General features: G+C 41.4%; 1 protein-coding gene across 1 annotated transcript; it reads left to right on the forward strand.

The window, feature by feature from the left end:
• Positions 1-559: 559 nt before the first annotated feature.
• On the forward strand, positions 560-12,623 carry TTR (transthyretin). The gene is made up of 4 exons (XM_006016401.3): positions 560-628; positions 1,434-1,573; positions 11,248-11,383; positions 12,516-12,623. The coding sequence occupies exons 1-4, from the start codon at positions 560-562 to the stop codon at positions 12,621-12,623; spliced, it is 453 nt and encodes a 150-aa protein (XP_006016463.1).
• The last annotated feature ends 13,615 nt before the right edge of the window (positions 12,624-26,238 follow it).

Here is a 26,238-nt window from a genome sequence, read left to right on the forward strand (position 1 = left end):
AAGCTTTGCCATTGCTTTAATTGGTCTAGGGTTTCACCCACACTATTTTTTCTGCAACACTGTATCATGTTTTATTTAAATTGTGTCACAAAAGAAAATGTCAGTTTTACTTGCAACTGGTCATTAAGAACATCAATATGGAAAGGGAATATAAAAGTAAATGCATGAGAAATTATCTTGCACACATGAAGGCAATAAAATAGATTCTTGTATAACCAGCAACATAGTTAGACAGGAAGAGGTTGCTTTTATGATTTCATGAAGGGTGTTCTAACAGCCTAATTTCCCCAGGCAAGGTTCATATTTGTGCGGGTTACTTATTCTCTTAACTCTAATGATCCTAGTTTTACATGCAAAACTCCCATTGACTTGAATGGCAACCCTATGCATAGAACAACTATAGGATTGGATTGTTGACTAAGCAAATAATCAGAATCAGCAGATTTGGAGTCATATGGGCACCTGACAAGCAGCCTGTTTTGTTGTAGGATTGGGTATAAAATCCCAAATCTCATTAGCTTCTAGCTGCTGGCACCAAGGCTAGTTAAAAGCAAGAAGAATGGCTTTTCAATCTATGCTTCTCGTTTTCTTAGCTGGACTGGTATTTCTGTCTGAAGCTGCCCCACTGGTAAGTGTTTTTGCATTTAGGGGGTAGAATTTGAAGGACTGTAAAATATAATAAAAGTAAGTATAAATTGATGCACAGACATTATATAATTTATTATATGAATATTATATTACTAAACTAAAACTCAAAACAAATTCCTTCACTCATAACAATGCTACAATGCTTTTTACTACTGTCATTTTCTCATGTAATTTCTTTACAATCTTTATTTAAAATGATGAAGTCCTTTTTAAGATTATCCAAAGTCATCTGCTTAAGGCAAGGGGATGGGATCTAGGTGATTGTTGCCCATTTTGATATTGTCTTTAGACAAGTCACTTAATTTTGACTCAGTTTCCATATCTGTCTAATGGGGATAATTTTTACTTGCCTTTCCAGGACACCATAAAGCTTAATTCTGTGCTACTTATAAAGCATGCGCTCCTAAGATGGGATATTATATTAAAGTATTACTGAGAATTAATCACAGAATAACAAATCTGGAGAAGCCAATATTTTCCCAGAATGTTAATTAGCATAACATTTTCCAGAACTATATATTGTCTTAAGCAACATTTGTGTATTTATTATGCAAAGCTTCTATGAAGTGGCAGAATACACCTAATTCTTAGGTCATCCAGGTATAAGAAACACCTATTCGTGAACTCCATGGAGCATAAAATATAATTAGGCTTAGAATATGCTCTGCTATGGATGCTATTTTGCAATAAGAACTCTTTTGCTCTTTGGAGGAGGAATTTTAGTAGATGTGGTGAATAACCCCAACACGTTTACTGCATTAGACATATTTTTTCTGCTTTCCAAGGTTTCCCATGGTTCTATTGATTCCAAGTGCCCACTTATGGTGAAGGTCCTGGATGCGGTTAGAGGAAGTCCAGCTGCCAATGTAGCAATTAAAGTGTTTAAAAAGACTTCAGATGGAGACTGGCAAGAATTTGCTGCTGGGTAAGTGATGATGCACCCTGCAACAGTTTTCAGTGTCTTAAAGAATAGGATGGGATACAAAGAGAAGACTTTGCTTGAAGAGCAACTTCTTTTTTGGCATTAATTAAAAGATTATCATTATTTCATTAATCCCTTTTCAACCGTTAATATTTAGCATATTGGGCCTAATCCAAAGCATACTGAATAAGTGGGATCAGGCCTATGATGGGAGACAGTTCGCATCACTAAGATTTTCATTTTACTTTAGTAGGGGAATATTTAATATTGTTCTTCTTGATTCCACAACTTGTTGCTCTACCTGTGTTTAAAAAGGTAGCAACCTGTTTGCCGGTATTTATATACACTCCAGACTAACCATATTAATATACAGAGGGACCACAGCTTTATTGTAAAGGAAAAGCAAGGGAATTGCCCTCTTGTAAATTTTGTTACCAGGCCCTAAACATCCTGACACTGCATGCACCTGCCATCTTCACCACTGCTGTCACTTAGAAAAGGGTCAGTCAAGAGCAACTCCTTAATTACCGTATTCAGAGTTACACTGAGCCAAGAACAGAATCAGGTCCACAATACTTCCTTGTGGCTCTGTCCACAACACTCTCATGGCTCCTATTTTTGTGATAACTGAGAACTTTACCATCTTGTAGTATATGCATTGTCACAAAGGCTCTGTGATTGGGAACAGGAGTGAATAAGGAGTGAATTAGGCCTGAGATCCACACAGGTCATTCCCAAGGAAATGCCTTTATGCATCTGACTCAAAATGATTTGTCTAAGAGGTCATGTAAAACTATGGAGTGGAGCAGGAAACTGAACCCCAGGAATCCCAAATCCAAAGTATGTACCCAAATCATGAAGCCATCCTGCTGAGAGAGGGTTTTTGATTGTTTGTTTTGCCGGACTCTAAGTATCTTACAAACTTCCTTCTCTCCCTTATTCAAGCAATACAACATCGCTGACAGACCTGGAAAAACAAAACATTTGGTAGTAATATGGGAGAAGCAGAATTCAGAATTGATTTAAATATTTTAAAGATGACAAATCCCATGTCAAATTTAATATTCCTGCCAATTTCCTTATGAGGGAAATGGAATGGTTCAAATGGTCTCTAAAACCACAGCATGCTTTCCTATCATCACTAGAAAATCTATATTATTTTATAGAATATAAGAAGCAGCTTTAAAAGTATGCATAAAATGTGACTCAGTACAAACTGCCTAGGGAAAAGATCCATGCAGTGTCACTGTTAAACAGGCTTATCTTTGTGATACAACGATACAGTTTACTTAGCAACATTGTTCCTAATTAGCATTTGCCTTGTGTTTATGAAATCAATGGGAGCTGCAGGAATCCATTTTTCCTTTAGGAACCTAAATATGACTTTAGAAGACCAGGATATAAAAAAAGAAAATAAATAAATAATGTTAGGTCTACCAGGATTGGGAATTTTTCCCTGAGGGAATAAGAGGAAGGAATATAATCTAGTATTTTTATAAATATACTATTATGTTATATTCCTTCTTGTGTGGCTGCATATTCATTCTTCCCTTGGTGTACATCTCATGCCATGCTTTCATACATGCCATTGACTTCGGGTGCAAACAAGCATTCACAGGACCCAGCTTACTTTATTGTGTGGGCAACCCAAGGTAAGTAACTCGGGGAAGGGGGCAGAGGGACTGGTGGGTCCATGAGGAGTGGGTAGTTTGGGGGCTAAAAATTGTTCAGTCAGGGTTGGGGATTTGGGATTAGGAAAAGTGTAGCCCTGGGGGTGTGGCAAAGGGGCTTCCCATCCTTGGAGCTGTGCTGTGAATATGTTCACCCAAAGAACCTTATCTATGAACATGTTCAGGCATCCACGAGGCTGGGTTAACCCATTTCAGATCAGGTTAGCCCCATGAGGTGAACTAACTTTAGATAGGGCATGCCATTTTTCAGTGACCTAAACCCTAAAAACACCTGCATGCCTGGCCATTTAAATCAACCCAACCTTGGTTAGACGGATCTAGATACAATGCTTGTACATAACCTTAGAAGATGACAAAAATTGTAGACCTAGACATTTACACACCAAAAAAACAGGCTTTCAGTAATGTTTGGTCATTTTCTACATTTAAAAGGTAGAAAAAGTAGAATGGTAAGGTTATACGTCTTACCTGGGCTACTAGACCTGATAAATAGCAGTTTTAGCCCCAAACATTTTGCGCAATCCAGAGAGTACAATAATAACTTGAGCGAAACCTAAATCAGGGAATTGGTATTATTCTCCGTCACCTACACTGATTTGATTCAAAATCAGTTTGGGGATTTTAAGTATTTTTGTTCGCTTGCAATTAACTGTTGGCCCAGTGATTACAAGTGGGACTTGAGCATTGACAGGAGCAGAAAAACTACTAATAGATTTTTCTTTTTGCTTTATTTGGTAGATGAAACAGGAGCATCTAGAGAAAACTAGGCAGTGAGAAACTGAAGGGAATAGCTGATTTGTTTGACAATTATACTTTCCCCCTATGAGTCCAATCCTGAAAACACTTAAGCTCAGGTGTAGGGCCTGAATCACAGCCCTTTCCAGTAAAAAAAAAAGATTCCCATTGACTTCAATGAGCTTTAGAGAAGTCCCTTACTGCAGCAGGTGGGTCCATTTATTTCAATGTAACTACTTACGCTAGTAAGCATTAGTCCCTGCAGTAAGCATTTCCAACATGTCTTATATTTGATTTATTTCAGCGACTAAGTTATTACAAATTGCCAGGCTGGACACAACAGTTCCAGTAAATAACATTTTCCTCAGAAATGACTAAAACAAAAAAACATGAAAAACTGGGACAGCAAAACCTGGTGAAGGTTTTTTATTGAGGGAGGTGGGGATTCTTTTCTATTTCAATGTATATGAACAATAATCCAACAAAGTCTGCTCATCCCTGATGCCATTTACTTCTTGGCAAAGAGATATTCGAAGTTAGTTCATGCCATGAAATTTCGGAGGTCTGTCTGCCTGGGAGCTCATGGATGAATCAGCTGAACCTGAGTGAAGGCTTCCTCTTTACTTGCATGCTGGGAAGTTTGGCTCCATGCCATGTTTGAGCAAGTACAGAGCAAAGACCTAGAGACAGTTGAGGAAGGAAATCACTAAATCTGCTCTCTCATAATTCTAGCAGCCAAAAAAACATGAGGTAAAGAGTATAGAGGGACACCAGTTGCTATTCAGGACCCCACGATACAGCAATATATCTGAGGCCTGCCTTTAAGTGGTGGTTCCATGTATTCGATTCCCCCAGAAACCCATTTACTCCAGCTTCCTTAGGAAAGACTTTCATTGTGTTTTCCTGCCTAGTAATTTAAAAGCAAGATAATGCTTGGATCCCTTCTCCCTTATTACAGTGTATGTAAGAACTATTCATAGAATCATAGGAAAGTAGAGCTGAAAAAGACTTCTGGTGGTCATCTAGTGCAACCCCCTGCCTGAGGCAGTCTCATCCCTATCCACGCCACCCCAAGCACATTTTTTCCTTATCTATTACTCAAACTACACAGGCAATCCTGCCACACAACCACAAAGCATAGCACCCTAACTTGCCACAAGTAAAGCAGGGGAAAAATGGTGCTGCTGCAAGTGCTGTCAAAATATGCTTGAGAGAGCCAAGGAAGAGGTCCACACATCCCGCTACAGAAGAAAGCAAAAACCCCTTGGTCTGTGCCAGTATGACCACGGGGTAAAATTCCTTCCTGATCCTAAATGTGGTGATCAGTCTGACCCTAAATAGAGAAACAAGATCCTCTAGTCAGGAACCTCTAGGTTTTAGTCCCAGCAGAAGCACTGGCATAGGCTAATTAAAATCCCCAGCTTTGGCTACAGCTAACACCCAGTGCTTTGGAGGAAGATGAAAAAATTGCCCTGACGTGTAGGAACAGCAGAGGGGAAAAAATTTCTTTCTGGCCCCATGTGGCAACCAGCAAAGCTCAGAAGCATGGGAAAGACCCATAGTATAGCATAGGCATAGCTACTTCTAGATCAATCCTGGCCAATGCTCATCCAACCTCTTCTTGCTCATCACCTCCAGTGATTCCATAGGCAGTATAGGGTGGAATCACTGCTCCACTGTTGTAACAGTGAAAAAGGTTTTTCCCCTGATAATGAATCCAAACCTACTTTGCTTCAATTTCAAGCCATTGGCCTGTTCTACTCCCTGCAGCAAGAGAGAAAAGATGTTCTCTCTCATCTTTGTGGCAGCCCTTCAGGTATTTGAAGACTTATCATGTCCCTTCTTAAGCACCTTTTCCATAAGCTGAACGTGCCTAGTTCCTCATGTGGCTTCTGTTTCGAGCCTTTTATCATTTTTGTCACCTGCCTTTCAACCCTATCTTGTCCATGTCTCTCTTAAAATGTGGAGCCCCAAACTGCACCCAGTACTCTATATGAGGCCTACCTAGTGCTATTATATTTTGTAATACCTTTTGTGTCTTGTACTTAATGATTCTATCAATGCAGTCCAAAATCATACTTGCCCTTTGTGTGACTTCGTTTCACTGAAGACTCATATTGAGTCTGTGATCCACCAAGACTCCTAGATATTTTTCCATAGTGCTGCCATCTGGCCAATTGTCACTCATCTTGTATATGTGGCTTTGATTATTCTTCCTGAGGTGTAACACCTTGCATTTGTCAATGTTGAACTTCATTCTGTTAGTTTTAGCCCAACTTTCCAATCTGTCAAGATCCTTCTGAATTGCACTCCTATCCTCCAGGGGGGTTGCACTCCTATCCTCCAGGATCCTTCTGAATTGCACTCCTATCCTCCACGAATTGGAAATTCCTTTCCAATTTTGGGTCATCTCCAAACTTGCTCAAGAAGCTGTCTGTTCGAGCATCCAAATAATTAATAAACATGTTGAATAATACTGGGTCCAGGATATACCCCTGTGGAACTCCACTCAAAACCTTCTGACTTTCCAACATGGATCCACCATAATTACCTTTCGTTTATGGGTATTATGGCAGGCCAACTCAAAATATATTATCATCAGGTGAGAAGGAAATTGGTGACTTGGGAACTTGTTAAGTAGCAGAAGTAACAACTAAAAGCATGCATTTTCTTGGTGTTAAGAGTGCATGAGGGTGCAATTTGTCATAGAACTAGAAACAGAACAACAGACCATTTCTAGGCTTTGTCAAATCAGGGAATAATGTTTACCATGGCTATTTAAAGTTTAGCACCCATAGGTTATTAAAGTCACCGAGGGAGAGATTTAGAAAAACTAAACTGCTAAGCATGCAAAGATAAATGAACTAATCAGAGCACAGATTTTGAAGAATACTATAAGGCCATGGAGTTCCAGTCTCAGATATAGCACTCTGCTTGTGCTTTTCTGTCCTATAAATAAACTAAAAGTCAATGCAAGTAGAGAATGAATGGAGTGACAACTTGAGAGATCTTGGATAAACTCATGCTCAATAATGTCTAAAAAATGGGTAGGTTAAATTAAAAGAGACTAAAATAAGGCATGGCTACTGACCCATGTTTGCCATGAAAAAAGGAACCCTGAGGTTAGAAGGCAATATCTCAGAGTGACTCATGACTATTCATGACTGAATAGTTGTTCTACAAAGACATGAGCTTCCCCTGGGAAGAAATTATCCTAGATTTGTTTTGGTTCAAAATATTGTGTTATATGGTCACAACTCTCTTTTTCTGGCGGCGGGGAGAGGGGGAGGACTTTATTCTTTTAGGATATTAGAAAAAAATATAGGAATATTTTCTTATAGGAAAATATCCCATTTTCTTCTAAGATACCCCATTCACAGTAGCAGAGATAAATCGATAAACTAACCTGTCTTGAGAAAATTGAATCAATTTTAAATTGAATGGAGCTTAGTACCTCCACATAATCAAGCTGTACATTAATGCTACACAGACCCATGCTGATAAAGTATTCTTAGTTAACTGTAAGAATCCACTATTAAAATTGTTGTGCTCTGTTGGAAGTTTTGATGCTATATAGTGCAAGTCACCTTGAAAGTCAAAACTTTAAACATTCTGCTTACCTAAAGTTATAAGCCTATATTATTTTTTTATGGAGAGGTGCCTTTTTTGGTTATATGTTAATACAATTGCTGTTATTTTTTATCTTATTACTACATCCTAATACCATAAAGCCATTGGGTTTGGAATAACAGTATTAGAAGAAAGCCAGATCATTAGAAAACCAGAGAGCTACTTTATTAGAAGTTGAATACAAACACAGTTTACAAAAAGTATGCAGGGAAAGCTAATTCCAGCTGACAAGTGCAGGGAAAGGTACAGGATCTAGTCATTCAGCAAAGGCAGAGAGAAATTAAATGTGACTTACACAATGAGACAATACCCAGAAACTTATGTGGGTTACCAAACTGGAAGTTAGCTGCTCTATTTCTGCCATAGCAAGTGGACAAATGAGGTCCAAAAGCATAGAGCATTTGGCAGTTTTAACATTCAACGAGTGGATGAGGGAATGTATGCACCTGGCTGGGTCTAAAACTTTCTGAAGATTCGGAATGAAGAAAATGCCACTGAGTACTGTGGAACATTTGATCATTCTACCTGTGATATCAATTCAAATCTTGAGCAGTAGCTCTTTCCAAAGAAAATAATCATCACAATTTTTAAAGTGGTTTATAGGAAACCTTAGTAACAGCTTATTGTTGCTAACAAAACATCTTACTCAGGTGATATTAAAAGTTTGAAAAGTAAGAGAGAGACTGCTTCATGTAGGTCAACCTTCTTCCACCATCAGCACAGGAATGTAAGTAAAAACATATAATTTCCTAATAAGAGACTTCTGCTACTGGGTTCATTGCTGCTTTTTGCAGCAAACCCAATTTTTTGCAATATACTTTTAAAAGCTACTGTAGCCTTCTGTTCACTCCTCACCCATCCCCAGCTGTCTCTTGCCCAGTGTACTTTCTCAACTGGTATTAGGACACCATTCATATTTTACATCTATGTAACCATGGAGTGATTTAGACCTGGATCCAACTCCTGCTAGATCAGACAAAACCTAGAACAGGGTTAAGCCATGTGGTCTAAATCTGGATTGCATCATTCCCTAAAGTTCTTATCGTTCACAACTTGGACTCTATTATAAAAGATATATACTATAAAAATATAGCTGAACTGCAAAATTTAATTTGAATCCAAACTTTCCCCAAATTTAGTGCTAATTCTGATAAAAGATTTTGATTCAGAATCAATTTTTACTTGCAACTGAGCCATGGCTAGACTGTGGGTGCATTTACACACGTGCTTCAATGAATATTGCCCTATTTTAAGGAGCATTAAAACATCACCAAAAAAGTACCCTTTAGCAATGCGCATTAAAGTATGTTAATGCACATTTTTTTAGTACCTCACATTGGAGGGCACTTTTACGTGTGCTTGAGGGGTGGAGGCAGCGGTGCTTTAGAGTGGCTAATTAAGAGCTGCAGCATCTCAAAAAATTTCAGCATATCAAAGCAGCCTCTGCATTTGTGTTGAGGCACCCAGAGGTACTAGATTTAATGTGCATTACGTAAAGTGAACTAATGAATGTGTAGACATGCTCACGTAAGTTATGTATAGGTTTATCTGATTCAACATTTCAATGAGTTATTCAGTGTGTGTGTGTGTGTGTGTGTGTGTGTGTGTGTGACTAAGTTAACCAGAGGAATTAGTAATTTTTTTAAGTAAACACATTTTTGCAGGAACTTTTTATAAAATCTGGCACTCTCATAAGAAGTCACATTTTAAATAATAGACTTGATTAATAGACTTGGATAGGTTTAAGCTCATATTAGATACAGTATGTTTTATTCATGCTCAATCAAACTGTGGTCCTACTGGGAATTTATCATACTTCAAAGGGAGTAGGATTTAATCTAAGGGAAATTAAAAATAAGTACACAATCAGTTTACATTTTAATTAGAGTAAACCCTCCTTCATTCATACTTTTTGTCCACTGTATGGATGTATATGGTATGGCATCTGTTCATCAGTGAGTGATGGTGGATAACGTCCATTACAATAATTAATTTTGAGACTAAGACAAGAGAAGAAAATTAGATGGTGAGGGTCAGAAAGAAAAAGGAAGCAGAAACAGTACAATGGATTCCATTTCCAATTGTCATTAGACTTTACCATATCCCTGCCTCCTCCCACTTTATTATGCTAAACAGCTATTTAGTGCTAGACAGCTGTTTTCACATGTGGCTTAGACTTACAAGTTCTATTAGCTTTTCAGGACCTGTCTTTCTTTAACACCATCAGAACAAGTCAAATGATTTAGTTAATATATATTTCAAGAGAAAAAGGCAGAATCAGATTCAAAGAAAAGTAGACATGTAGGAGAAATAACAAAGAGGACAGAGAAGGGAGACAAAGGAAACTGGAAAACAACTACCTGAATATCTGAGCAAGCTTTATGGTTCCTGAAGGTCAAATTCTTTAGGGTGCATCTACATGAGATGCTTTACTGTGCATTGGACTAATGTAATACACAATAAAGCATCATTATCGGCACGTGTGCATCAATTACTGCACATTAAATTAATCCATTGAACTTTTTGTAATACCAATACACACTGGCACTAGAAAAATGGTGCATTAACTAATGTGCTAGAGTGCACATGGAAACCATGACTGGGAACAATTTGCACCCAGTAAAGCCCAGGCAACAAGAGGCCACTGCTGCCTGACTAAGCCTCTATCTGCACAGGGTGGAGGGAGCTGTTCCCACTGCAGGGCAACTATCTCTCAGCCACGTGGAGATCAGGACTTGTCCCAATCTCCACAGGGCAGGGAGAGCTGTCCCACCTCTGGGGGCACATGGCTGGGAGGCAGCTGCCCCCAGCTCTTCCTGCTCTGCAGAGATCAGGATCAGCCTCCATGTCCCTTGCCAGCTTGGGACTGGTACCTAGGGCTCCCCCTGGCTGCTGCAGGTGGGCAGAGAAGGGCAGGAACAGCCCTGGACTTTACTGCTCCTGTCAGGAGCAAATTTGCTTCTGATGGGCACATGTTCAGATGTGTGCCTGAAAGCACTTTAATGATCCTGAATTTTCCATGCAGAGTTCAGGCGTATTATTTGCACATGTAGATGGCTAAGGCCTGCTCCTATTTCCTTCTGCTTTTTGGTTTCATTACCTGCTGTGCTTGGTTCTTAATTTAGGTTGCAAGCACTCTGGTATGGGGATTCTTGTTATTAATCATGCATATGGCACTTAGCACGGTGACCATCACATAGGTTCCTTGAGGTTTTTATTACATGCTAATAATATCTTGTGATACTAAAATATAGGAAATACCATTCAGAGACTCCTTAAATTTCTGTAGTTATTACATTTAAAATCATTTACCTTTCGTTCTAATAGTTAATAAACTAATCTTATTTTAAAATATTTCCCTTTTTCTGCTCAGCTCTAATGTGCCAATTGGCAGAGCTCATTTTAGCACAACAATATTTTTTCTAAGTATCTGTTTCAGGGGATTCTCAATATCTTCTAAAGTAAACACCAAAAGACCACGCTGGTAGCAAGGGTCGGGTTTAGTGTATTCCTAACAACTTGGCACTATACCATCTAGCATATTCAAAATTCCATACTGACTGCTTCTGTTATGCATCTGAATTGTAAGATAAGTACTCATGTGGACATTTCTTACCACAGGAAAACCACAGAATTTGGGGAAGTCCATGAGCTCACATCAGATGACAAATTTGTAGAAGGAATATACAGGGTTGAGTTTGACACCAGCTCATACTGGAAGGCACTTGGCCTTTCCCCATTCCATGAATATGCTGATGTGAGTATTTATGAATATATCTATCTAATGTCTTTGGATATTGTGTAGAGCAGCAACTAGGGAAAAAAAAAAGAACTGTCCCTTTAATGTGCAAAGAACAGTATTAGGAATTTAAATGTTACAATGATTGCAAAACAAAAGAAATAAAGCCACTGTTTTTTCATGTTAATGGTCAGCTACTCTGCTGGTATAAACGGGCTTACCCTCATGGAAATCAATGGAGCTGGACTCATTTATACCAGCAGACAATTAGGCCCTGTACTTAAAACTATGCATAACTAAAAAATGTTAAAACTACAATGTCCTGCAGCATGGAAATGCTTTTATTTTTACTGCAAGGAATGCAGGGCTTTAGAAACCTCTAGTTAACAAATGGTGAATAAATACTGTAGCGGGGAGAAAGGGTCCTTTCTTGGTTTGACTAGAGACCTCAGGTTCAGTAATTTGAAAACAAATTAATTCTTTCTTATGACGTGTCTCTTCAGAAAAGGCAACCATAACGTTCTGCATGCACATCATTTTTTAGTAAAACTCAGAGTGGATTTTTCCTGGACTACTTCTAAATGATGTGATAGAAAAAAATTGCAGCAAATGGCATTTTGTAAGGGAAAGGAAAATTAGCCAAGGATTTTAAAGGTGGTTCTATCTAAATTTCTTGAGAGTGAAGTAATACAAAAGAGAGCTTAGTATGATTCTTCCTTGTGGGTTTCTTGGCTTGTGGCCCCATGCTTAGAATGATAGGCATATAAATATTATTATTATATTTAAGAAGCACACACTATTTTTCTTGTATACATCTTGTTATAATTTTAGCTACTAATTTTACCTTGTATTAATTATGCAATCCTAATGAATGAGACACAAGATAAACAGAATAATATAAAGGGCTTGGAGCCTGAGTCAAAACCTACTGAGGTCAGTTGAAAAAATCTTTAGACTTCTTCAAAAAATTGCTAGTGTATCTTGTATCTCATTTATCAGGGTGCATAATTAATGAAAGGCAAACTTGGTAATTGAAATATTGACATATCCGCAAAAGATACATATAGGAAATAAAGAGTAACTCAGAACACCGAGTTAGTTTTGGAGCACATATGTTGTTCTTCAAGTTTACAAGTATTTTCTTTTCCAGGTGGTTTTCACTGCTAACGATTCCGGTCACCGTCATTATACCATTGCTGCTCTCTTAAGTCCTTTCTCTTATTCAACCACTGCTGTTGTCAGTGATCCACAAGAATAAATATGGCGTCATCATCCAGGATATCCACCACTGATAGAATTACTGTAGGATTTTAGGAGGAGTTGATTTTCTATTGATAATGACACGTCTTTTTGCGATAGTAGTTTTTAGCATTTTGTAACCTGACTACAATCTCAAGCAAGTCAATAAATGTTTCCTCTTTAAAACAATTTTTATTCTAAATGTAGTATTTTACTTTGCTCAGAAGAAGGATGGAGTGTGTTGAAGTACGAAAGGAATTTTAAAAAACCACTAGTAGGAGGCAAATGAACACTTGGCTTATTACAGTACCCTAATCTGGTGCCTTTTCCCCCATTCCATAGAAAATGATTAATCCATTATCTTAATGTATAATGCCTGGCATTTTAAAAGAAGTCATGTTTTGCCTGGTGTTCTGCAAAAAGTTATATTCTCTTTCTAATGCACAGGAATATAAATTATTCTAATGAAATAACTCATTTTTAATTCATTATTTACACTATGATGATGGCAAAAGCTCAAATGAGAAAGACACACCATTTTCATAAAACACAGATGAGGCAATCCCAGCAGCAAACAGGACATTTGAAGCATAGAGGAAAAGCAATATACAAGTAGAATGAACAGGGTGATAGTTTTCAGCATGAGGTTGCAATTAAGATGCTAAGCACATTCAAACACTTGAAGAATTCATTAAATTTATATAGGCTTTAAAACCTCTCATAAATCTCTGCACTTGCTAGTTTGAATTAATGGAAGAAAAGTAGTTCCTGCCTGAAACCAATACATAATTATCTTATATGCTGTTATGTCCCTTAAATATTTCCATGAAACCTTACATGAGCTCATTCAAGACTGTAAGAAAAAGACACTGCAGGAGTTATTTTCACTTACACCACCAAATAGACCCAAAATTATGTAAATCAAATCCTATTTGTCCTGAATCTGAATAATTCACGGAAATCATAAAAGATCAGAAAATCAGAAGTCAAGATGTAGGCTGGCTAGTGGCTAACTATGCCTGTGATTGAATTCAAATTAAAGATAAATTGATAAAAGAGTTCTAGTTGGAAATCCTTTTTCTAAACTGATGAATTAACCTGTTTTCTTGAATATGTATTAAGGTAAAAGAAGCTTTGTTCTACTGGATTGCAGGGACTATAAAGGCAGCTAATAAAATAACACCTCTCACAAACAATCTGTGCCCACTTGCCAATGGCTTCCGACTTTTACACTCTGCAAAGCAAAATCTTGCTCAGATGAAGAAGTTTCAAGTGAATTCAGAAGTTAAATAACTCCTCCAAAATATTTAAATATTCCATTATCTCATTTCTGGACTCTACCCTTGTTACACAACTCTAATAAATTGCAAGCAGACAGGTCCAATAGTGGCCCAAGGCATCTGGTTTTTGCAAAGCTTTCTATTTCTGAAGCATGAAAAACAGTAGGTTTGACTTGCACTTGCCATTGCCAAGCTTTATGAATATGACATCTGTTCATTGTGTATAGAAAACAATATATTTGCTAAAAATATTCTAAAGTAAAAATATTAACGTGATAACTACATCTATATTATCCACCTAAATCTAGTATAAATTGGAGCAGGCATATGTACGTGTGTGAAAAATTAAACTCTCATTTTAGGGCTGTATAAATTCTTAAAATAACCTCTCTGTCCAGGACTTTCAAAATCCTTCACATTTGCTTGGCTTGGCACCACTCATGCAAACTTTTGTAGCCACATCCTTTGAGGTTAAGCGGGCAAGACATTTCTGGTGTGTTTAGGTTCTCCTCGGTAATGATACATCAGCTGTAAAAGGTACAAGTGGGAGATGATCTGAAAGGTTGATGTTTCATATGGTTGGGGGAATCTGTAGAGCTCGAAGGCTAGTAGAGCCAAAGATATCTGTACATCTCAGGACTCAGGTAGGGGTAGTTTAACAAACACATTTAACAAAGGAAGGAAATCAGAAGGAAGAAAGCTTTCATCAGATAAAAGAAGGCTGAATGCATGGCTGAGAATGTTTCCCATGATATGCAAAATCCTTACTGACATCAAGAAAGTACATTTTTATAAGAGCAATGAGAAAAAGTATTTTCTGACACAGTGAACAAGATCACATACCATACAAAATCAACAACAGAATAAAAATCAGGGGAATAGGCTATACAGAATAAAATATTAGAAATCATTGTTGCAGCTAGGTAGAAAAGCCCTCTGCATTATTTCACAGGAGATGACACAGACTAATCTCCACAGGCAAGGTTCATGTTTGTGTGGGTTACTTATTGTCTTATTATTTACTAAGCAAATAATCAGAATCAGCAGGTCTTAAGCCATTTGATAAGCCTAATTTGAGGAGATTGAGTATAAAATCACAAATCCTATCAGTTTCTAGTTGCTGACATGGAAACTCATTGATTGCAAACAGAATGGCCCTTTGTCCTGTATTTGTGATTTTCTTAGCTGGACTAGTATTTCTTTCTGAAGAAGCGCCCCTGGTAAGTGCTTAGGCATAGAAGAGAGCTTTCAAATATGGGTAATATAACCTATCCCCTTTTTTAAAGGATGAGACATAGAGTAAGTGAAAAGCAAATCATTGTATTTTACGAGTATTACATTTACTTTTAATGAACAGTGTGCCGGCCCTGACACACTCCCACTTCTTCTTCCTGTTTCTATGAAGAAACTCCTCCTCTACTCTGGCTACAGATCTTCCCATGCTGAATGCAACAGGTAGGTTGTAATTGGAGTTGGCACTTCTGATCAGGATTGACTCAGCATTTGTATGAGAAGCATTTGTGTTCCCACTGCCCACACAGATATCAGTTTTGGAGTCTGTGGAGAAGCAACCCCACAAAAGATCGAGACCACTGGCAGGGAGGGATCTCAGGAGTGGTACACAGTGTGGGGGTGGTGATAATATGTTCGGTTGAGAACTCCTCTCCCTTCAGACTTGCCTATCTGGTGATTCACCCACTACATCCTTCCATACTGGTTCTTGCTGAAGACATCTGGAAAGAAGGGGAATGAAGCGGTGCCCTGCCTCTTCTCTAACTTTATTACTTTTGTTCCTCATGTCTATTCTGCACACTTGAGAAAGGATTTTGAGAGATTACCACCCCACTTTTCTTCTCCTCACTCCCGGCTACACTCAAGGGGCTCTATAAAAGGACGTGAAAGACCCAGAACTCTGCAGTAACTTTACCTCTATAGTTTTATTCTGAATCTCCCCCCAGCAAGCTCTGATGTTTAGTCTTTTGGAAGTGCAGGAAGAAATGAAATAGGCTGGAGATGGCTGGATATTAATAGCTCCTCTGAAGTGGCTCCAGAGATTCCTTTATTCACAGCAGCGACTTTTATCATGCATGATCTTCCCAGCTGGTTTAGTAAGATACCTCAGCAGCTAGGAAGCTGTTCATCTGAAAAACAGGCATAAGATAGGGAAGTAAGTCAAAGGCCACACACACTTGGTTCAGCTTTTCCTGGATACAAGGGAAGAGCTCCTAAAGGTACAGTGGATTGTGGTGAGGACCTAAGAAGGGATTCAAGATGAGCACATGGGGGTAACAGCAATAAAATTACTATGATTTTAAATGAAAACTTTTTAATGTTTATTACAAACAGAAACAGATTTGATGAAACTCAGTGGTGGCCATTGAGAAACTGTCACTAACCAACAGCTTCTGTGAAGCTCTAGTGGGGTTTTTTATCCTCTCTCTCTTTTTCTCTAGGAGGTTGGGTACTGAGAGGGCTCACCTTGATGGTGGCTAACACAGCAGAGCATAATCATTGTCCAAAGTGCAAGCAAGGAGTGTAATCTTTGTGGGCCCACATGTGGAAAAGCTTTTTAAACCCTACCTCCTCCTCTTTCCCACATACATCTGCCAGGAGCTGACCAGTCAGGGTCCTAGTGAATAACAATAACAAGAGGATGCAAGCCTATTTTTCAAGATGGCTTATTGGCATGGTAACCATCATGAGGGCTCTATGGCTAAGTACTGACAGTCAAAAGGCCCAAGGCTGAATCAATTCAATCTTCACAGGTTAGTCTAAGCTGCATAGGTTAAACCAATAAGCAAGTGAACAGACATTCACTTTTGATTCCGGAAATGTAGCCACATGCCTGCAGTGGCCTATGCCAGAAGCTGGGGGCGTTAAAGCACACCTCCCTGCTGGGCTGAAGCAGACAGCTTGGGCCAAGGCTAGCCCACCCACCCTGGGAGTGGGGGTTTGCAGCGGAGGTACAAAGCATCTTGGACTGCTGGGGGACTGTGAGTTAACTTGAATCTGGAGGGGAGCTGGGACAGAAGTTCAAGAAACTGATTTAACCTAAATCAGTTAAGTCTGATACTACATCTATTCAGCTTTATCTTAAACCAGTTTCAGCCATTTTGAAAGCGGTTTATATGAACTGAACTTCTGTTGTGTTACAGATTTGAACTGGTTTCCAATCACATATACCAGTTTGGGTGTAATTTCTGTCCCTTGTTTATAAGCCAGAGAGGTTGTCTGTAGCCAACACCCTAAATGAGGGCATAAGGCTGCTCCAGGATTCGTCTTTTATATTGTTTATTTTGGGCTCAGTCATGCCATTTAACAGCAACTCTGCAGAGGAGATATGAATGCACCATTCTAGACGGCAAACTTAGAGGCATTCTATCCCAGAGGGTCATAATACTTCCCATAGCGCTCCAAGGCACGTGTGCGCAGCATCTTGGTGGGTTCCAGTATACCCTCCTGAAAAGCATCAGAATGAATTTTTTCAATACACCTTATGTACCTGTGGACAGAACTAATGTGACATCCTCCAGTTTCAAAGGAGGTTTCTATGTGATATACTCTCATAACACCCCATAGATCCTATATGGTTTAGCACACAAGAATGATGTCCCTTTACCTTATACGCAGGGCTCTCCTGATTCCAAACATCCCCTTATTGTGAAAATTCTGGATGCAGTCAGAGGAAGTCCAGCTTCCAATATATCAATTAAATTGCATAAGGAGGCTGAGGATAGGACCTGAACACTTTTAAATTCAGGGTAAGTCATATCAAAATTATGAGGGGGAAGAAGCACTAAAAGAGGCTGATGATTAGAAAATCCAGCTTATACATGGACTATCAGAGGTGCATTAATATAATAGGTACCTGTATCAAATTTTTACTCCATGTAGGACTGCCTCTTCTAACAAAGTTATAGCTGCAGAGATATCAGACTGGTTCCAGAATAGAGAAAAAAAAAGATTATTTAGAGGCAGCATCAATTAGGGGTTATTTAAGACCTCGATAAGTATCTTTGGCTTTGCCTCTTCAAGACACTTCACAGTTGCAGAAGAACATAAATACTCAGTGTTCATCAATGTACTAAATCCCATTTCTGATCTATGACATATAATTAGAAAATAGTATAGTTAAGACTCCTACTTGTACTGAGTAGGGGTATTTCATCATGATAGTTTGTTTAGGGGGGAAAAATATATTCTCTATCTTTCTCAAAGTAACATCCAAGAGAAAATATGTTATGTTGGTAGTCACATATTACAGATCTTAAAATTTAGATATGAAGCATAAATAAATTACTGTAGGCAAAGGGTGGCAGGGTATTACCATCCATTATCTGCTTCATGGCAACCCCCCATATACAAGGTCATCCCATATAGCAGGAGTTTTTAACTGGGGGTATGTGTACCTCTGGGGTTACTTTGGAAGGCCTCAGGGGATATGCGGCAGCGGCATGGTGAAGCTGGCAGCACTTCCATTTTTCCATGGGAGCACTTTCCTTGTGCTGCGAGGGGGACCTCTCCCCCCTCTCTCTCTCCCCCCCCCCCCCCCCCCCCTCCCGCCCCCCCCCCCCCCTCCCCCCCATCGACTGGCCGCTGCGGGAGTCATTTCTTGACTGGCTGCTGTGGGTACCCCAACCAAAAAAGGCTGAAAACCCCTGCTATACTGCACATGAAAGCTAACCCACAGTAGCTAAATCTAAGTTATCATGGGTTATCATGGGTTACTTATAAATTACTGTAGGGTGAGAGCAAGCATATGGACAGTTACTACAGCTGCTCTTACCTTACAGCAATTGATAACTAACCCATGATAACTTAGGACATAAGATACAGAATGAAGCCTAACTTCCTTTGCCTCATAACCTATATAATGTGCCCATGCCTTCACTTTATGGGCATTTTTGGCATCAGGAGCAGGAAACCACTACCAGGGAAAAGTCTTAACACAGTTGTTACATTTTGGCAGCAAACTGCTCTCGCTTCTTGGGGCCCAGCAATGGGCCCCTGCCGCCGCCGTGGGGAGCTCTAGGCTCCCCCTGTGTGATAGCCCAGAGGCTGACAGGGAGTACTAGGCAGGAGATAGCTGTCTCCAGGCCCTGCTGAGACTTTGCTCCCTGCCCTTGAGGGCTGCATGCTGACGGGGTGGGGACAATGTCCCCCTGCCCTTGCAGCAGGGAGCTTGAGCTGAGGCAGGACAGGGGACTTGGAAAGAGCTGGGGGCAGGGAGGGAGGGGGGGGCAGGTCCCAGGCCCCTGCTGCAATCTGCTACTAGCTGCCTCACTGGCAGATTGGGCCAAGGGACTGGGCCATGCCCCACCCGTGCAGTTCTTTCCAAGCCCTGTACCTCAGTCGATCAATCAGGGCCTGGGACCTGCCTGTAACCAGGACAGTTTCCAGCCTCTGTCCATGATAGTTGAATCGGGCCCCGAGAGCCTGTTCCTTGCTTAGCTCCATGATCACAGAGATGGGTGGGGAACAGGCTGGAGAGCTTGTGATCATGGAGCTGGGTGAGGAACAGGCTCCCCAGCCCCTGCCAGCAGGGAGCTCCCAGCACTGGATCTGCAGTTGCTGGGCCAGCATTGGGAGATCCTCCCAGGATCTCTCAGACTCCTGCTCCCCGATTGCGATGGCAATGCAGGGGCTGGGAAATAAATACCTTCCAGTCCCCACTCACCAATCGCGATCTTGAAGTAGGGGCACTTGAAGCTCCCTGCTGCCAGGCCAGGGGGATATAGTCCCCTCCTGGGCTCTGGTGGCAGAGTCCACCCCAGCAGCAAGCAGCTCCTGGGGGCAGGGAGCAATATCCCACCCCCTGGTAGCCGGCTAACCAGGAGCAGATTTGTTCCCAGTCTGGTGTCTATATGAGCACTACTGCTTAGTTAGTAATTGCAAGTCAATTTGCTATTTGCATTTGCAGGTAGCAAATTTACTTGTGATTAGCAATGTTTACTGCAAAGGAAGCATAAGCACGTGTAAATGTACATGCCTAATGCACAGTAAACTACACTACTTCACAGTACAGTGTCTTGTGTAGACCCACCCACTGCAACAGTTGAGAAACCTTCAATTTGCAATGACCCAAAATAAACACTACTTTTCGATGTTTTCTCTTGGGCCAGAGAAGGAAGAAAATCTGCTAGATGTACAGTTCCACCTATTTTACTGTCTTTCAAGGAGTCTGCAACAACCTGTTTAATCTCAGAAACTACATAATACAAGGCAAAAGGCTACAGCCTCAGATCAGCCACTAGTAAGCATACAACACTGCAACAAAACCATACGGAAATTCTCTGATGTAATGGCACAATGGTATTCTTAAGCAATGGTTTTCCCAGTGCTATGTACCAAAATCACCCTTCAGAGGAAATAAAGTTAGCCTGTATATGCCTGCAGTAAAGAAAGGCAAAAAAATTGAAAATATATTTATGTTTTCCCATTGTTTTAAATGGACATATTCTCAAAGAGGGAAGCAAAGCCATGTGGTACAGTTTACAGCAGGTACTATTGCTCAACATGTGTATAACTGATCCTGAAAGGTACAGTATACTGAGTATATTGGCAGTTAATATATTAAGCATTCAATTTGCATAAATTAAAATGAAACTGAAAAAGTATACATGAAAACATTGTACTAAGTGGTGATTTAAATGTTGAAAAACAGAAATGAACTTCAGTACTGAACATCCTTGTCTTGTATTTGGACAGAGGAGGGACTTGAATAATGAGAGAGGCAAGGATTTCTTAGGAAGTTATCTTTTATTGGACCAACTGCATAGTTGGAAGAGTTAGACAAGCTTTCAAATGTAACACCCTTGAATAATGATCTCACATTATTTTATTTGCCTTTGCATTTCTTAAAGGAAATATTTTCAGAAAAATTATCAGGAGTTGTCACTTAAGATGAATGATGGGAATTACTGAAACACTGGTCAAACATGAACTACAAGCATCATTGTCCAATATCTGATGAATAGATCTGATAACAGGACTGTTTAGGTGGAAATGAAGTCTTTCTATGGGAAACTGTTAACAAGAGGACAAAACTCAGCCAAGGCCCCAGTGTCTGACTCAATGCTTTGCATTTTCTAGCCAATACTTACAGCCTAGATAGGTATCGTTAAACAAGCTCATCTGCTTGCCAAGGATAGAACACTGAATAGACCAAGAATACAGAATCTAAGATGCTACATAAGGCTACAGGCTTCATCAGAGCCATGACAACCTACACATACTTCTTATCATTGCGAACAAAGGTTACTCTGGTGGATACACAAAGACAAAATACTCAATTAAGAAAATAATAGGACAACCAAAGTGTAACAAACAAGAGAAGAGGGTACCTAGTTCTAATAAAATATTTTAAGCATGTATTTAGAGTGGGTGAAAAGCACCTTGTTCAAATTCGTGGATGACACTAAGATGTGGGGAGAGGTGGGCACGCTAGAAGGGAGGGACAGGATACACCTAGATCTGGACAAGTTACAGGGGTGGGTGGATGAGAATAGGATGGGATTCAATACTGACAAGCGCAGGGTGCTGCACTTGGGCAGTAAGAACCAGCAGCATACCCGTAGGCTGGGGAACTCCCTTCTCTTTCTGCACAGAGGCAGAAAAGGATCTTGGAGTCATTATTGATTCCAAGATGAACATGGGCTGCCAATGTGAGGACACGGTCAGTAAGGCTAACCGCACCTCTTGTCATGCATCCACAGATGTATCGTGAGCAGGTCCAAGGAGGTGATCCTCCCCCTCTGTGCAACATTGGTCAGGCCGCAGTTGGAGTACTACTCCCAGTTCTGGGCGCCGCACTTCAGGAGGGATGTGGACAGCATGGAGAGGGTCCAGAGGAGGGTCACTCGCATGAACGGGGGCAGCAGGGCAGGCCCTATGAGGAGAGGCTACAGGACCTAAGTCTAAACAAGAGATGGCTAAGAGGAGATCTGGTGGCCATCTATAAACTTACCAAGGGGGACCAGTGGGGAACAGGAGAGTCCCTGTTCCCCCGAGCACTACCACGAGTAACTAGGAATAACGGCCACAAGTTGATTGAGAGTAGATTCAGGCTAGACATCAGGAGGCACTACTTCACAGTCAGGGCGGCTAGGATCTGGGACCAACTTCCAAGGGAAGTGGTGTTCGCTCCTACCCTGGGGGTCTTCAAAAAGAGGCTAGATAATTACCTGTCTGGGGTCATTTGACCCTAGCATTCTTTCCTGCCATGGCAGGGGATCGGACTTGATGATCTGCTCAGGTCCCTTCCGACCCTACCAACTGTGAAACTAAGATGCATCAGGAAATTGTGTACTGTTTCTGCCAGTGGAATTTTTTTCCCCCTTATGTGCCCCTGCTGGATCTGTGGCAACATTTAATCAACTCTGGGGGCAATCCTTCTCCAGGCAGTGAGTAGTGTGACTTACATCTAATCCTTGTAGCTCAGTCATATGCTGTGGTGAATGCAGAAAATTTGCAAGCCAGGATAGGCTCTGTGAGGTGTCCATGGCACAAAAGGCACAAAACATTTAAGGTCAACAGAGCCAATCAGCCAGGATCCTTCAAACTTGACTATATGCTGCCTTTTTCCAGGCAGCTGAAAACAAAAATAAATGCCTTTTATTCTGATATCTCACAGAAAAGCTGATGAATATGGGGAGAACCAGGACCTCATCCCTGAAGAACAATTTGTAACAGGGTTATACTAGGTTCAATTTGATACATGCACTTGTTGGAAGGGACTTGGCCTTCAACCATTCCATGAATATGTTGATATGACTATTCATTTTTCTTTCTTTTGTATTTTTGAAAAGCTAAATGCAAAGAACCCTGTCCCTGCCTCCAGTGTTGATTCTTCATTTTATCAAATGACTAATTTCATGCAAAATGCAGAAACACAATCAGGAGTAGAAGCCCAAGACCAGGTCCCCATCTCATTAAGGCAAAGAACAAGGCTTCCTCTGGGTCCACCTTCTAGGCAGAATAGGATTTGACCCTTATACAAAGGTGTAATACTGGGGGGCGGGGGGTTCCCCTAGATGCAAGACAACAATAAAACTACACATTTTGCAGTTCATAACATGGTCACCTAGGAAATCTACTCATTAAAAAAAAAAACTTCCAAAAAGGGTTTCTTTTTGGTACAGAGGTATGCACACTACTGTAGCCTCATGACTACAAGACTACTGTAGTAGTTAGTTGTTATTATAGACTCATGAGGCCCATGAACAAGCAGAATAAATGAGAACTGGGATCATTCCTAGCAAAATGTCATTATTCCCATTTTAAAGATTTGTAAACCAAGACAGAGGGACAAGTGACTTACCCAGTACAGAGCCAAGAAAACAACCCAGGTCTCTCACATGTCAGTCCAATTACATAGCTACTTGGCCACATTGCCTTCCAGGCAGTGCTAGATGGAGTTGTTTGGGGTCTAGATAATATGCAGTGCTGAAGAAGGTGGCTGGAGAACTTCAGGGCTGTGAACTCCATCCACATCTATTTTCCATTATCTGTGGAGTGGCAGGAACTTTGCAGAGATCAGGAAATCAGCTATTCACATCAATATAAGTAGAATTTAGGAGTTTTGCAAGAGAGGTAGTGGAGGTTAGCCAGAAAAAACCTTCAATAATTATAATTCACTCTATCCAAGCATTTCAAAGTACTGTATGAAAAAAGCCAGGTAAAGGAAGGTAGATATTTAAATACATTCAGAGATGTGGATGTTACAAACCAATGAGACTTACGCCAAATTAACTGAGTGCTTTTGAAAACCCAAACTCCACATTATACAGTTGATTAAGTTAATGTACACATGATAAATGCAACCCAGTCATGAAGAACAGCTCTTCTCAGTTGAGAATAAATAAGATAGCGGTATCAGATCTTCATCTAGAAGAATGTATCTGATGCACAGCATGAGGGTAAATATTAATAGCAGGGGAAGTTTAACAACATTTTATATGCTATGGGAGGGATGTGTAAGTTAAGATAGATTTTCTATTTCCCTGTGGGGTAGTGGAGAGGCCATTGTTCTCCTGGACTACACATATTGAAGAATGAAAGTTATGAATCTCTTTACCATAGCACAGCGGTGGGAAAAATATGGCCCGTGGGCTGAATCCAGCTCACCAGGCCATTCTATCTAGACTGTGGAGCCCCTGAAATATTTGGAAAATTAATATTTATCTGCCCCTGGCTGCCTGTCAAACATGACAGGAGCCAGTGGGAGTAGGACCCTGGGGAAGCCAAGACAGGACCCTGCAACAGCAAGGCCCACTCAGCCCTGCCTCCCCCAGCTGGAAGCCCCTGCCTGGCAGAGGCTTCTGGCCTGGGACCGTGGGGCTGTTCTTGCCTCCCCGCGCCGGAGTTGGAAATTCAGGTAAGAAGGTGGGGGAGGGGTGTGTGGAGGCAGGGGGGGACTATGGCTGATTGTCCCAGTCCTCAGGGCTGGGCCGGCTCCTGCTGAGTCCAGTGATCCAGCCATGCAGCTGGGCGCCACATGGTGAAGAGCAGCTGGCAGGTTGGCAGGAAAGTGGGGAAAGCAGCAGCAGGGCAGGGAGGAGTGGAAGCGAGGGGGCATGTGGGAGAGCAGGGTCCACGCTGGTGGGGCCCAGTCAGGGTGACAAGAGCGCCGGGCGTGGGCTGGCAGGGATCCAAGGAGCCATGCTGGGCTGCGCCAGCTGGGAGAGAGGGGAGCTGGCCAGCTCGCTAGAGCCCCTGCTGGCCGGGACCCTGCGCTCCTGCCGTCCTGCTCTGCGGGCCCCACACTCCCGCCTAGCTGTCGCTGCGCGCCCGCTTAATCCCAACCCCCCTGCTCCAGCCCCGTGGTGCAGGCGAGGACCCAGATGCGCAGCCCTGACCCTGCGCTCTCCCATCCGGGCTGATCAGCGGCAGCGCGGGACAGAGTGCTGCTCCGCATGGAGGGAAAGCGGCCCGTCCCCCTCCCGCTGCCGCTGCCGGCGCTTCCTGATGCAGCCGCTTGCAGCCTGTGCGGGGCTGCCCCGCGTCTCCAGTGTGCCACCGCCACCGCCGTGGCAGCACGGAACAGACACATGGCAGCCCCGCACTGCAGCGGGAGAGGCCGTTTCCCCCCGCGCCGAGCAGCGGTTTCTGCCCAGCGGGCGCTGTTCAGCCCCAACAGGCAAGCCTGGAGCTGGCGCGGGGCCCCCAGGCAGGGTCGTGGCTGCATGCGGTAGTCCTCGCTGCTACTGCCGCATGCGGCCAGGTGGTGCAGAGCGGGCACGGGGCGTGTGGGCTGTGTGCTGGTGGTGGTGGTGGCAGGGAGACGCCACAGGGCGCTCAGGCTCTGGGCTGCTGTAGGGTGGGGATGGGTGTTGACCAGCTCAGGGGGGTGCTCCCATGTACATCCCACATACCCTCAAAACCTTCCCGCAAACCCCACAGCCACACCGTCCCCCACGCACACTCACACTGGACCCACAGACACACATCCATACCCACCCACCCACAGCTCCCTGCAAAGCCCACACAGCACACTATATAAGAATAAGACTGCATTTTGAGTTATTATGCAATCACTTCTACATACAGCGCACAACCGCACACAAATCAGGACATTTTTTAAAATTAAAATATATTATTATGGGTGTTATTATTATAGGCATTATTATTATGCCTTTCCCTTCTCTGGAAGTCTTATCTGGCTTAAACTGGGTAGGTGAATTGTTAACTTTCAAAGAGGATGATGATATAACAGACCAGAATGCACTAGAAGTGAATTGGTTACTACACATGGATGAAAGTTTCTGATCCACAAAGTCCGGGAAGGGATACAAGAAACAGCAAAGATTGTTTTTTGGAGGTTTCACAAGCGTACATTCCTTTAAGAGCTCATGCATGATCTGTCAGTGTATTAAAATATTTATCCATAATTTCTTTTCTCACTTTCATGTACCTAAATGCTTAGGTGCATTTTTAAACAATGTTGAAATTCACTGCACATCACTGAAAGCAAACTAAGTTGTGTCCATTTTAAACAGAATCTGCTTCCTGTGATTCAACGCAGAAAATAAACCGTCTTAACCATTGCATATATCTAGTAATCCAGAAGCGCCTACAGCTTTAGTACTATTACATTTTGAAATTGAAATAAGCGGTAGAAGAAAAAAAGAAGGATGCATAAAGAACCTCTGCTATTTTCTCAATGGAGAAACAATCTACTATCATTACCTATTTCTTACATGGGTTGAGCTTCTGCTAACTTTCTGTAGTTAAACTTTTTCTTAGACGTAAGCTGAGGAAAAGCCAAATACCTGCAAGGTCTAAGCATGAAGAAATTGATGCAGAGATGAATGTGATTTGCATTGTGATAGCACAGCAGTTCAGACTTCAGACTCT

This window comes from Alligator sinensis, unplaced genomic scaffold, assembly GCF_000455745.1.
Source record: "Alligator sinensis unplaced genomic scaffold, ASM45574v1 scaffold117_1, whole genome shotgun sequence".
NCBI lineage: Eukaryota > Metazoa > Chordata > Crocodylia > Alligatoridae > Alligator > Alligator sinensis.

What these genes read in the sequence shown, in the direction of transcription:
- TTR (XM_006016401.3), top strand. Translation starts at nt 560, where the DNA reads ATGGCTTTTCAATCTATGCTTCTCGTTTTCTTAGCTGGACTGGTATTT. An exon ending in TGGCAAGAATTTGCTGCTGG is followed by an intron (nt 1,574 to 11,247) that starts GTAAGTGATGAT and finishes TTCTTACCACAG; the next exon opens with GAAAACCACAGAATTTGGGG. An exon ending in CATTCCATGAATATGCTGAT is followed by an intron (nt 11,384 to 12,515) that starts GTGAGTATTTAT and finishes TTTCTTTTCCAG; the next exon opens with GTGGTTTTCACTGCTAACGA.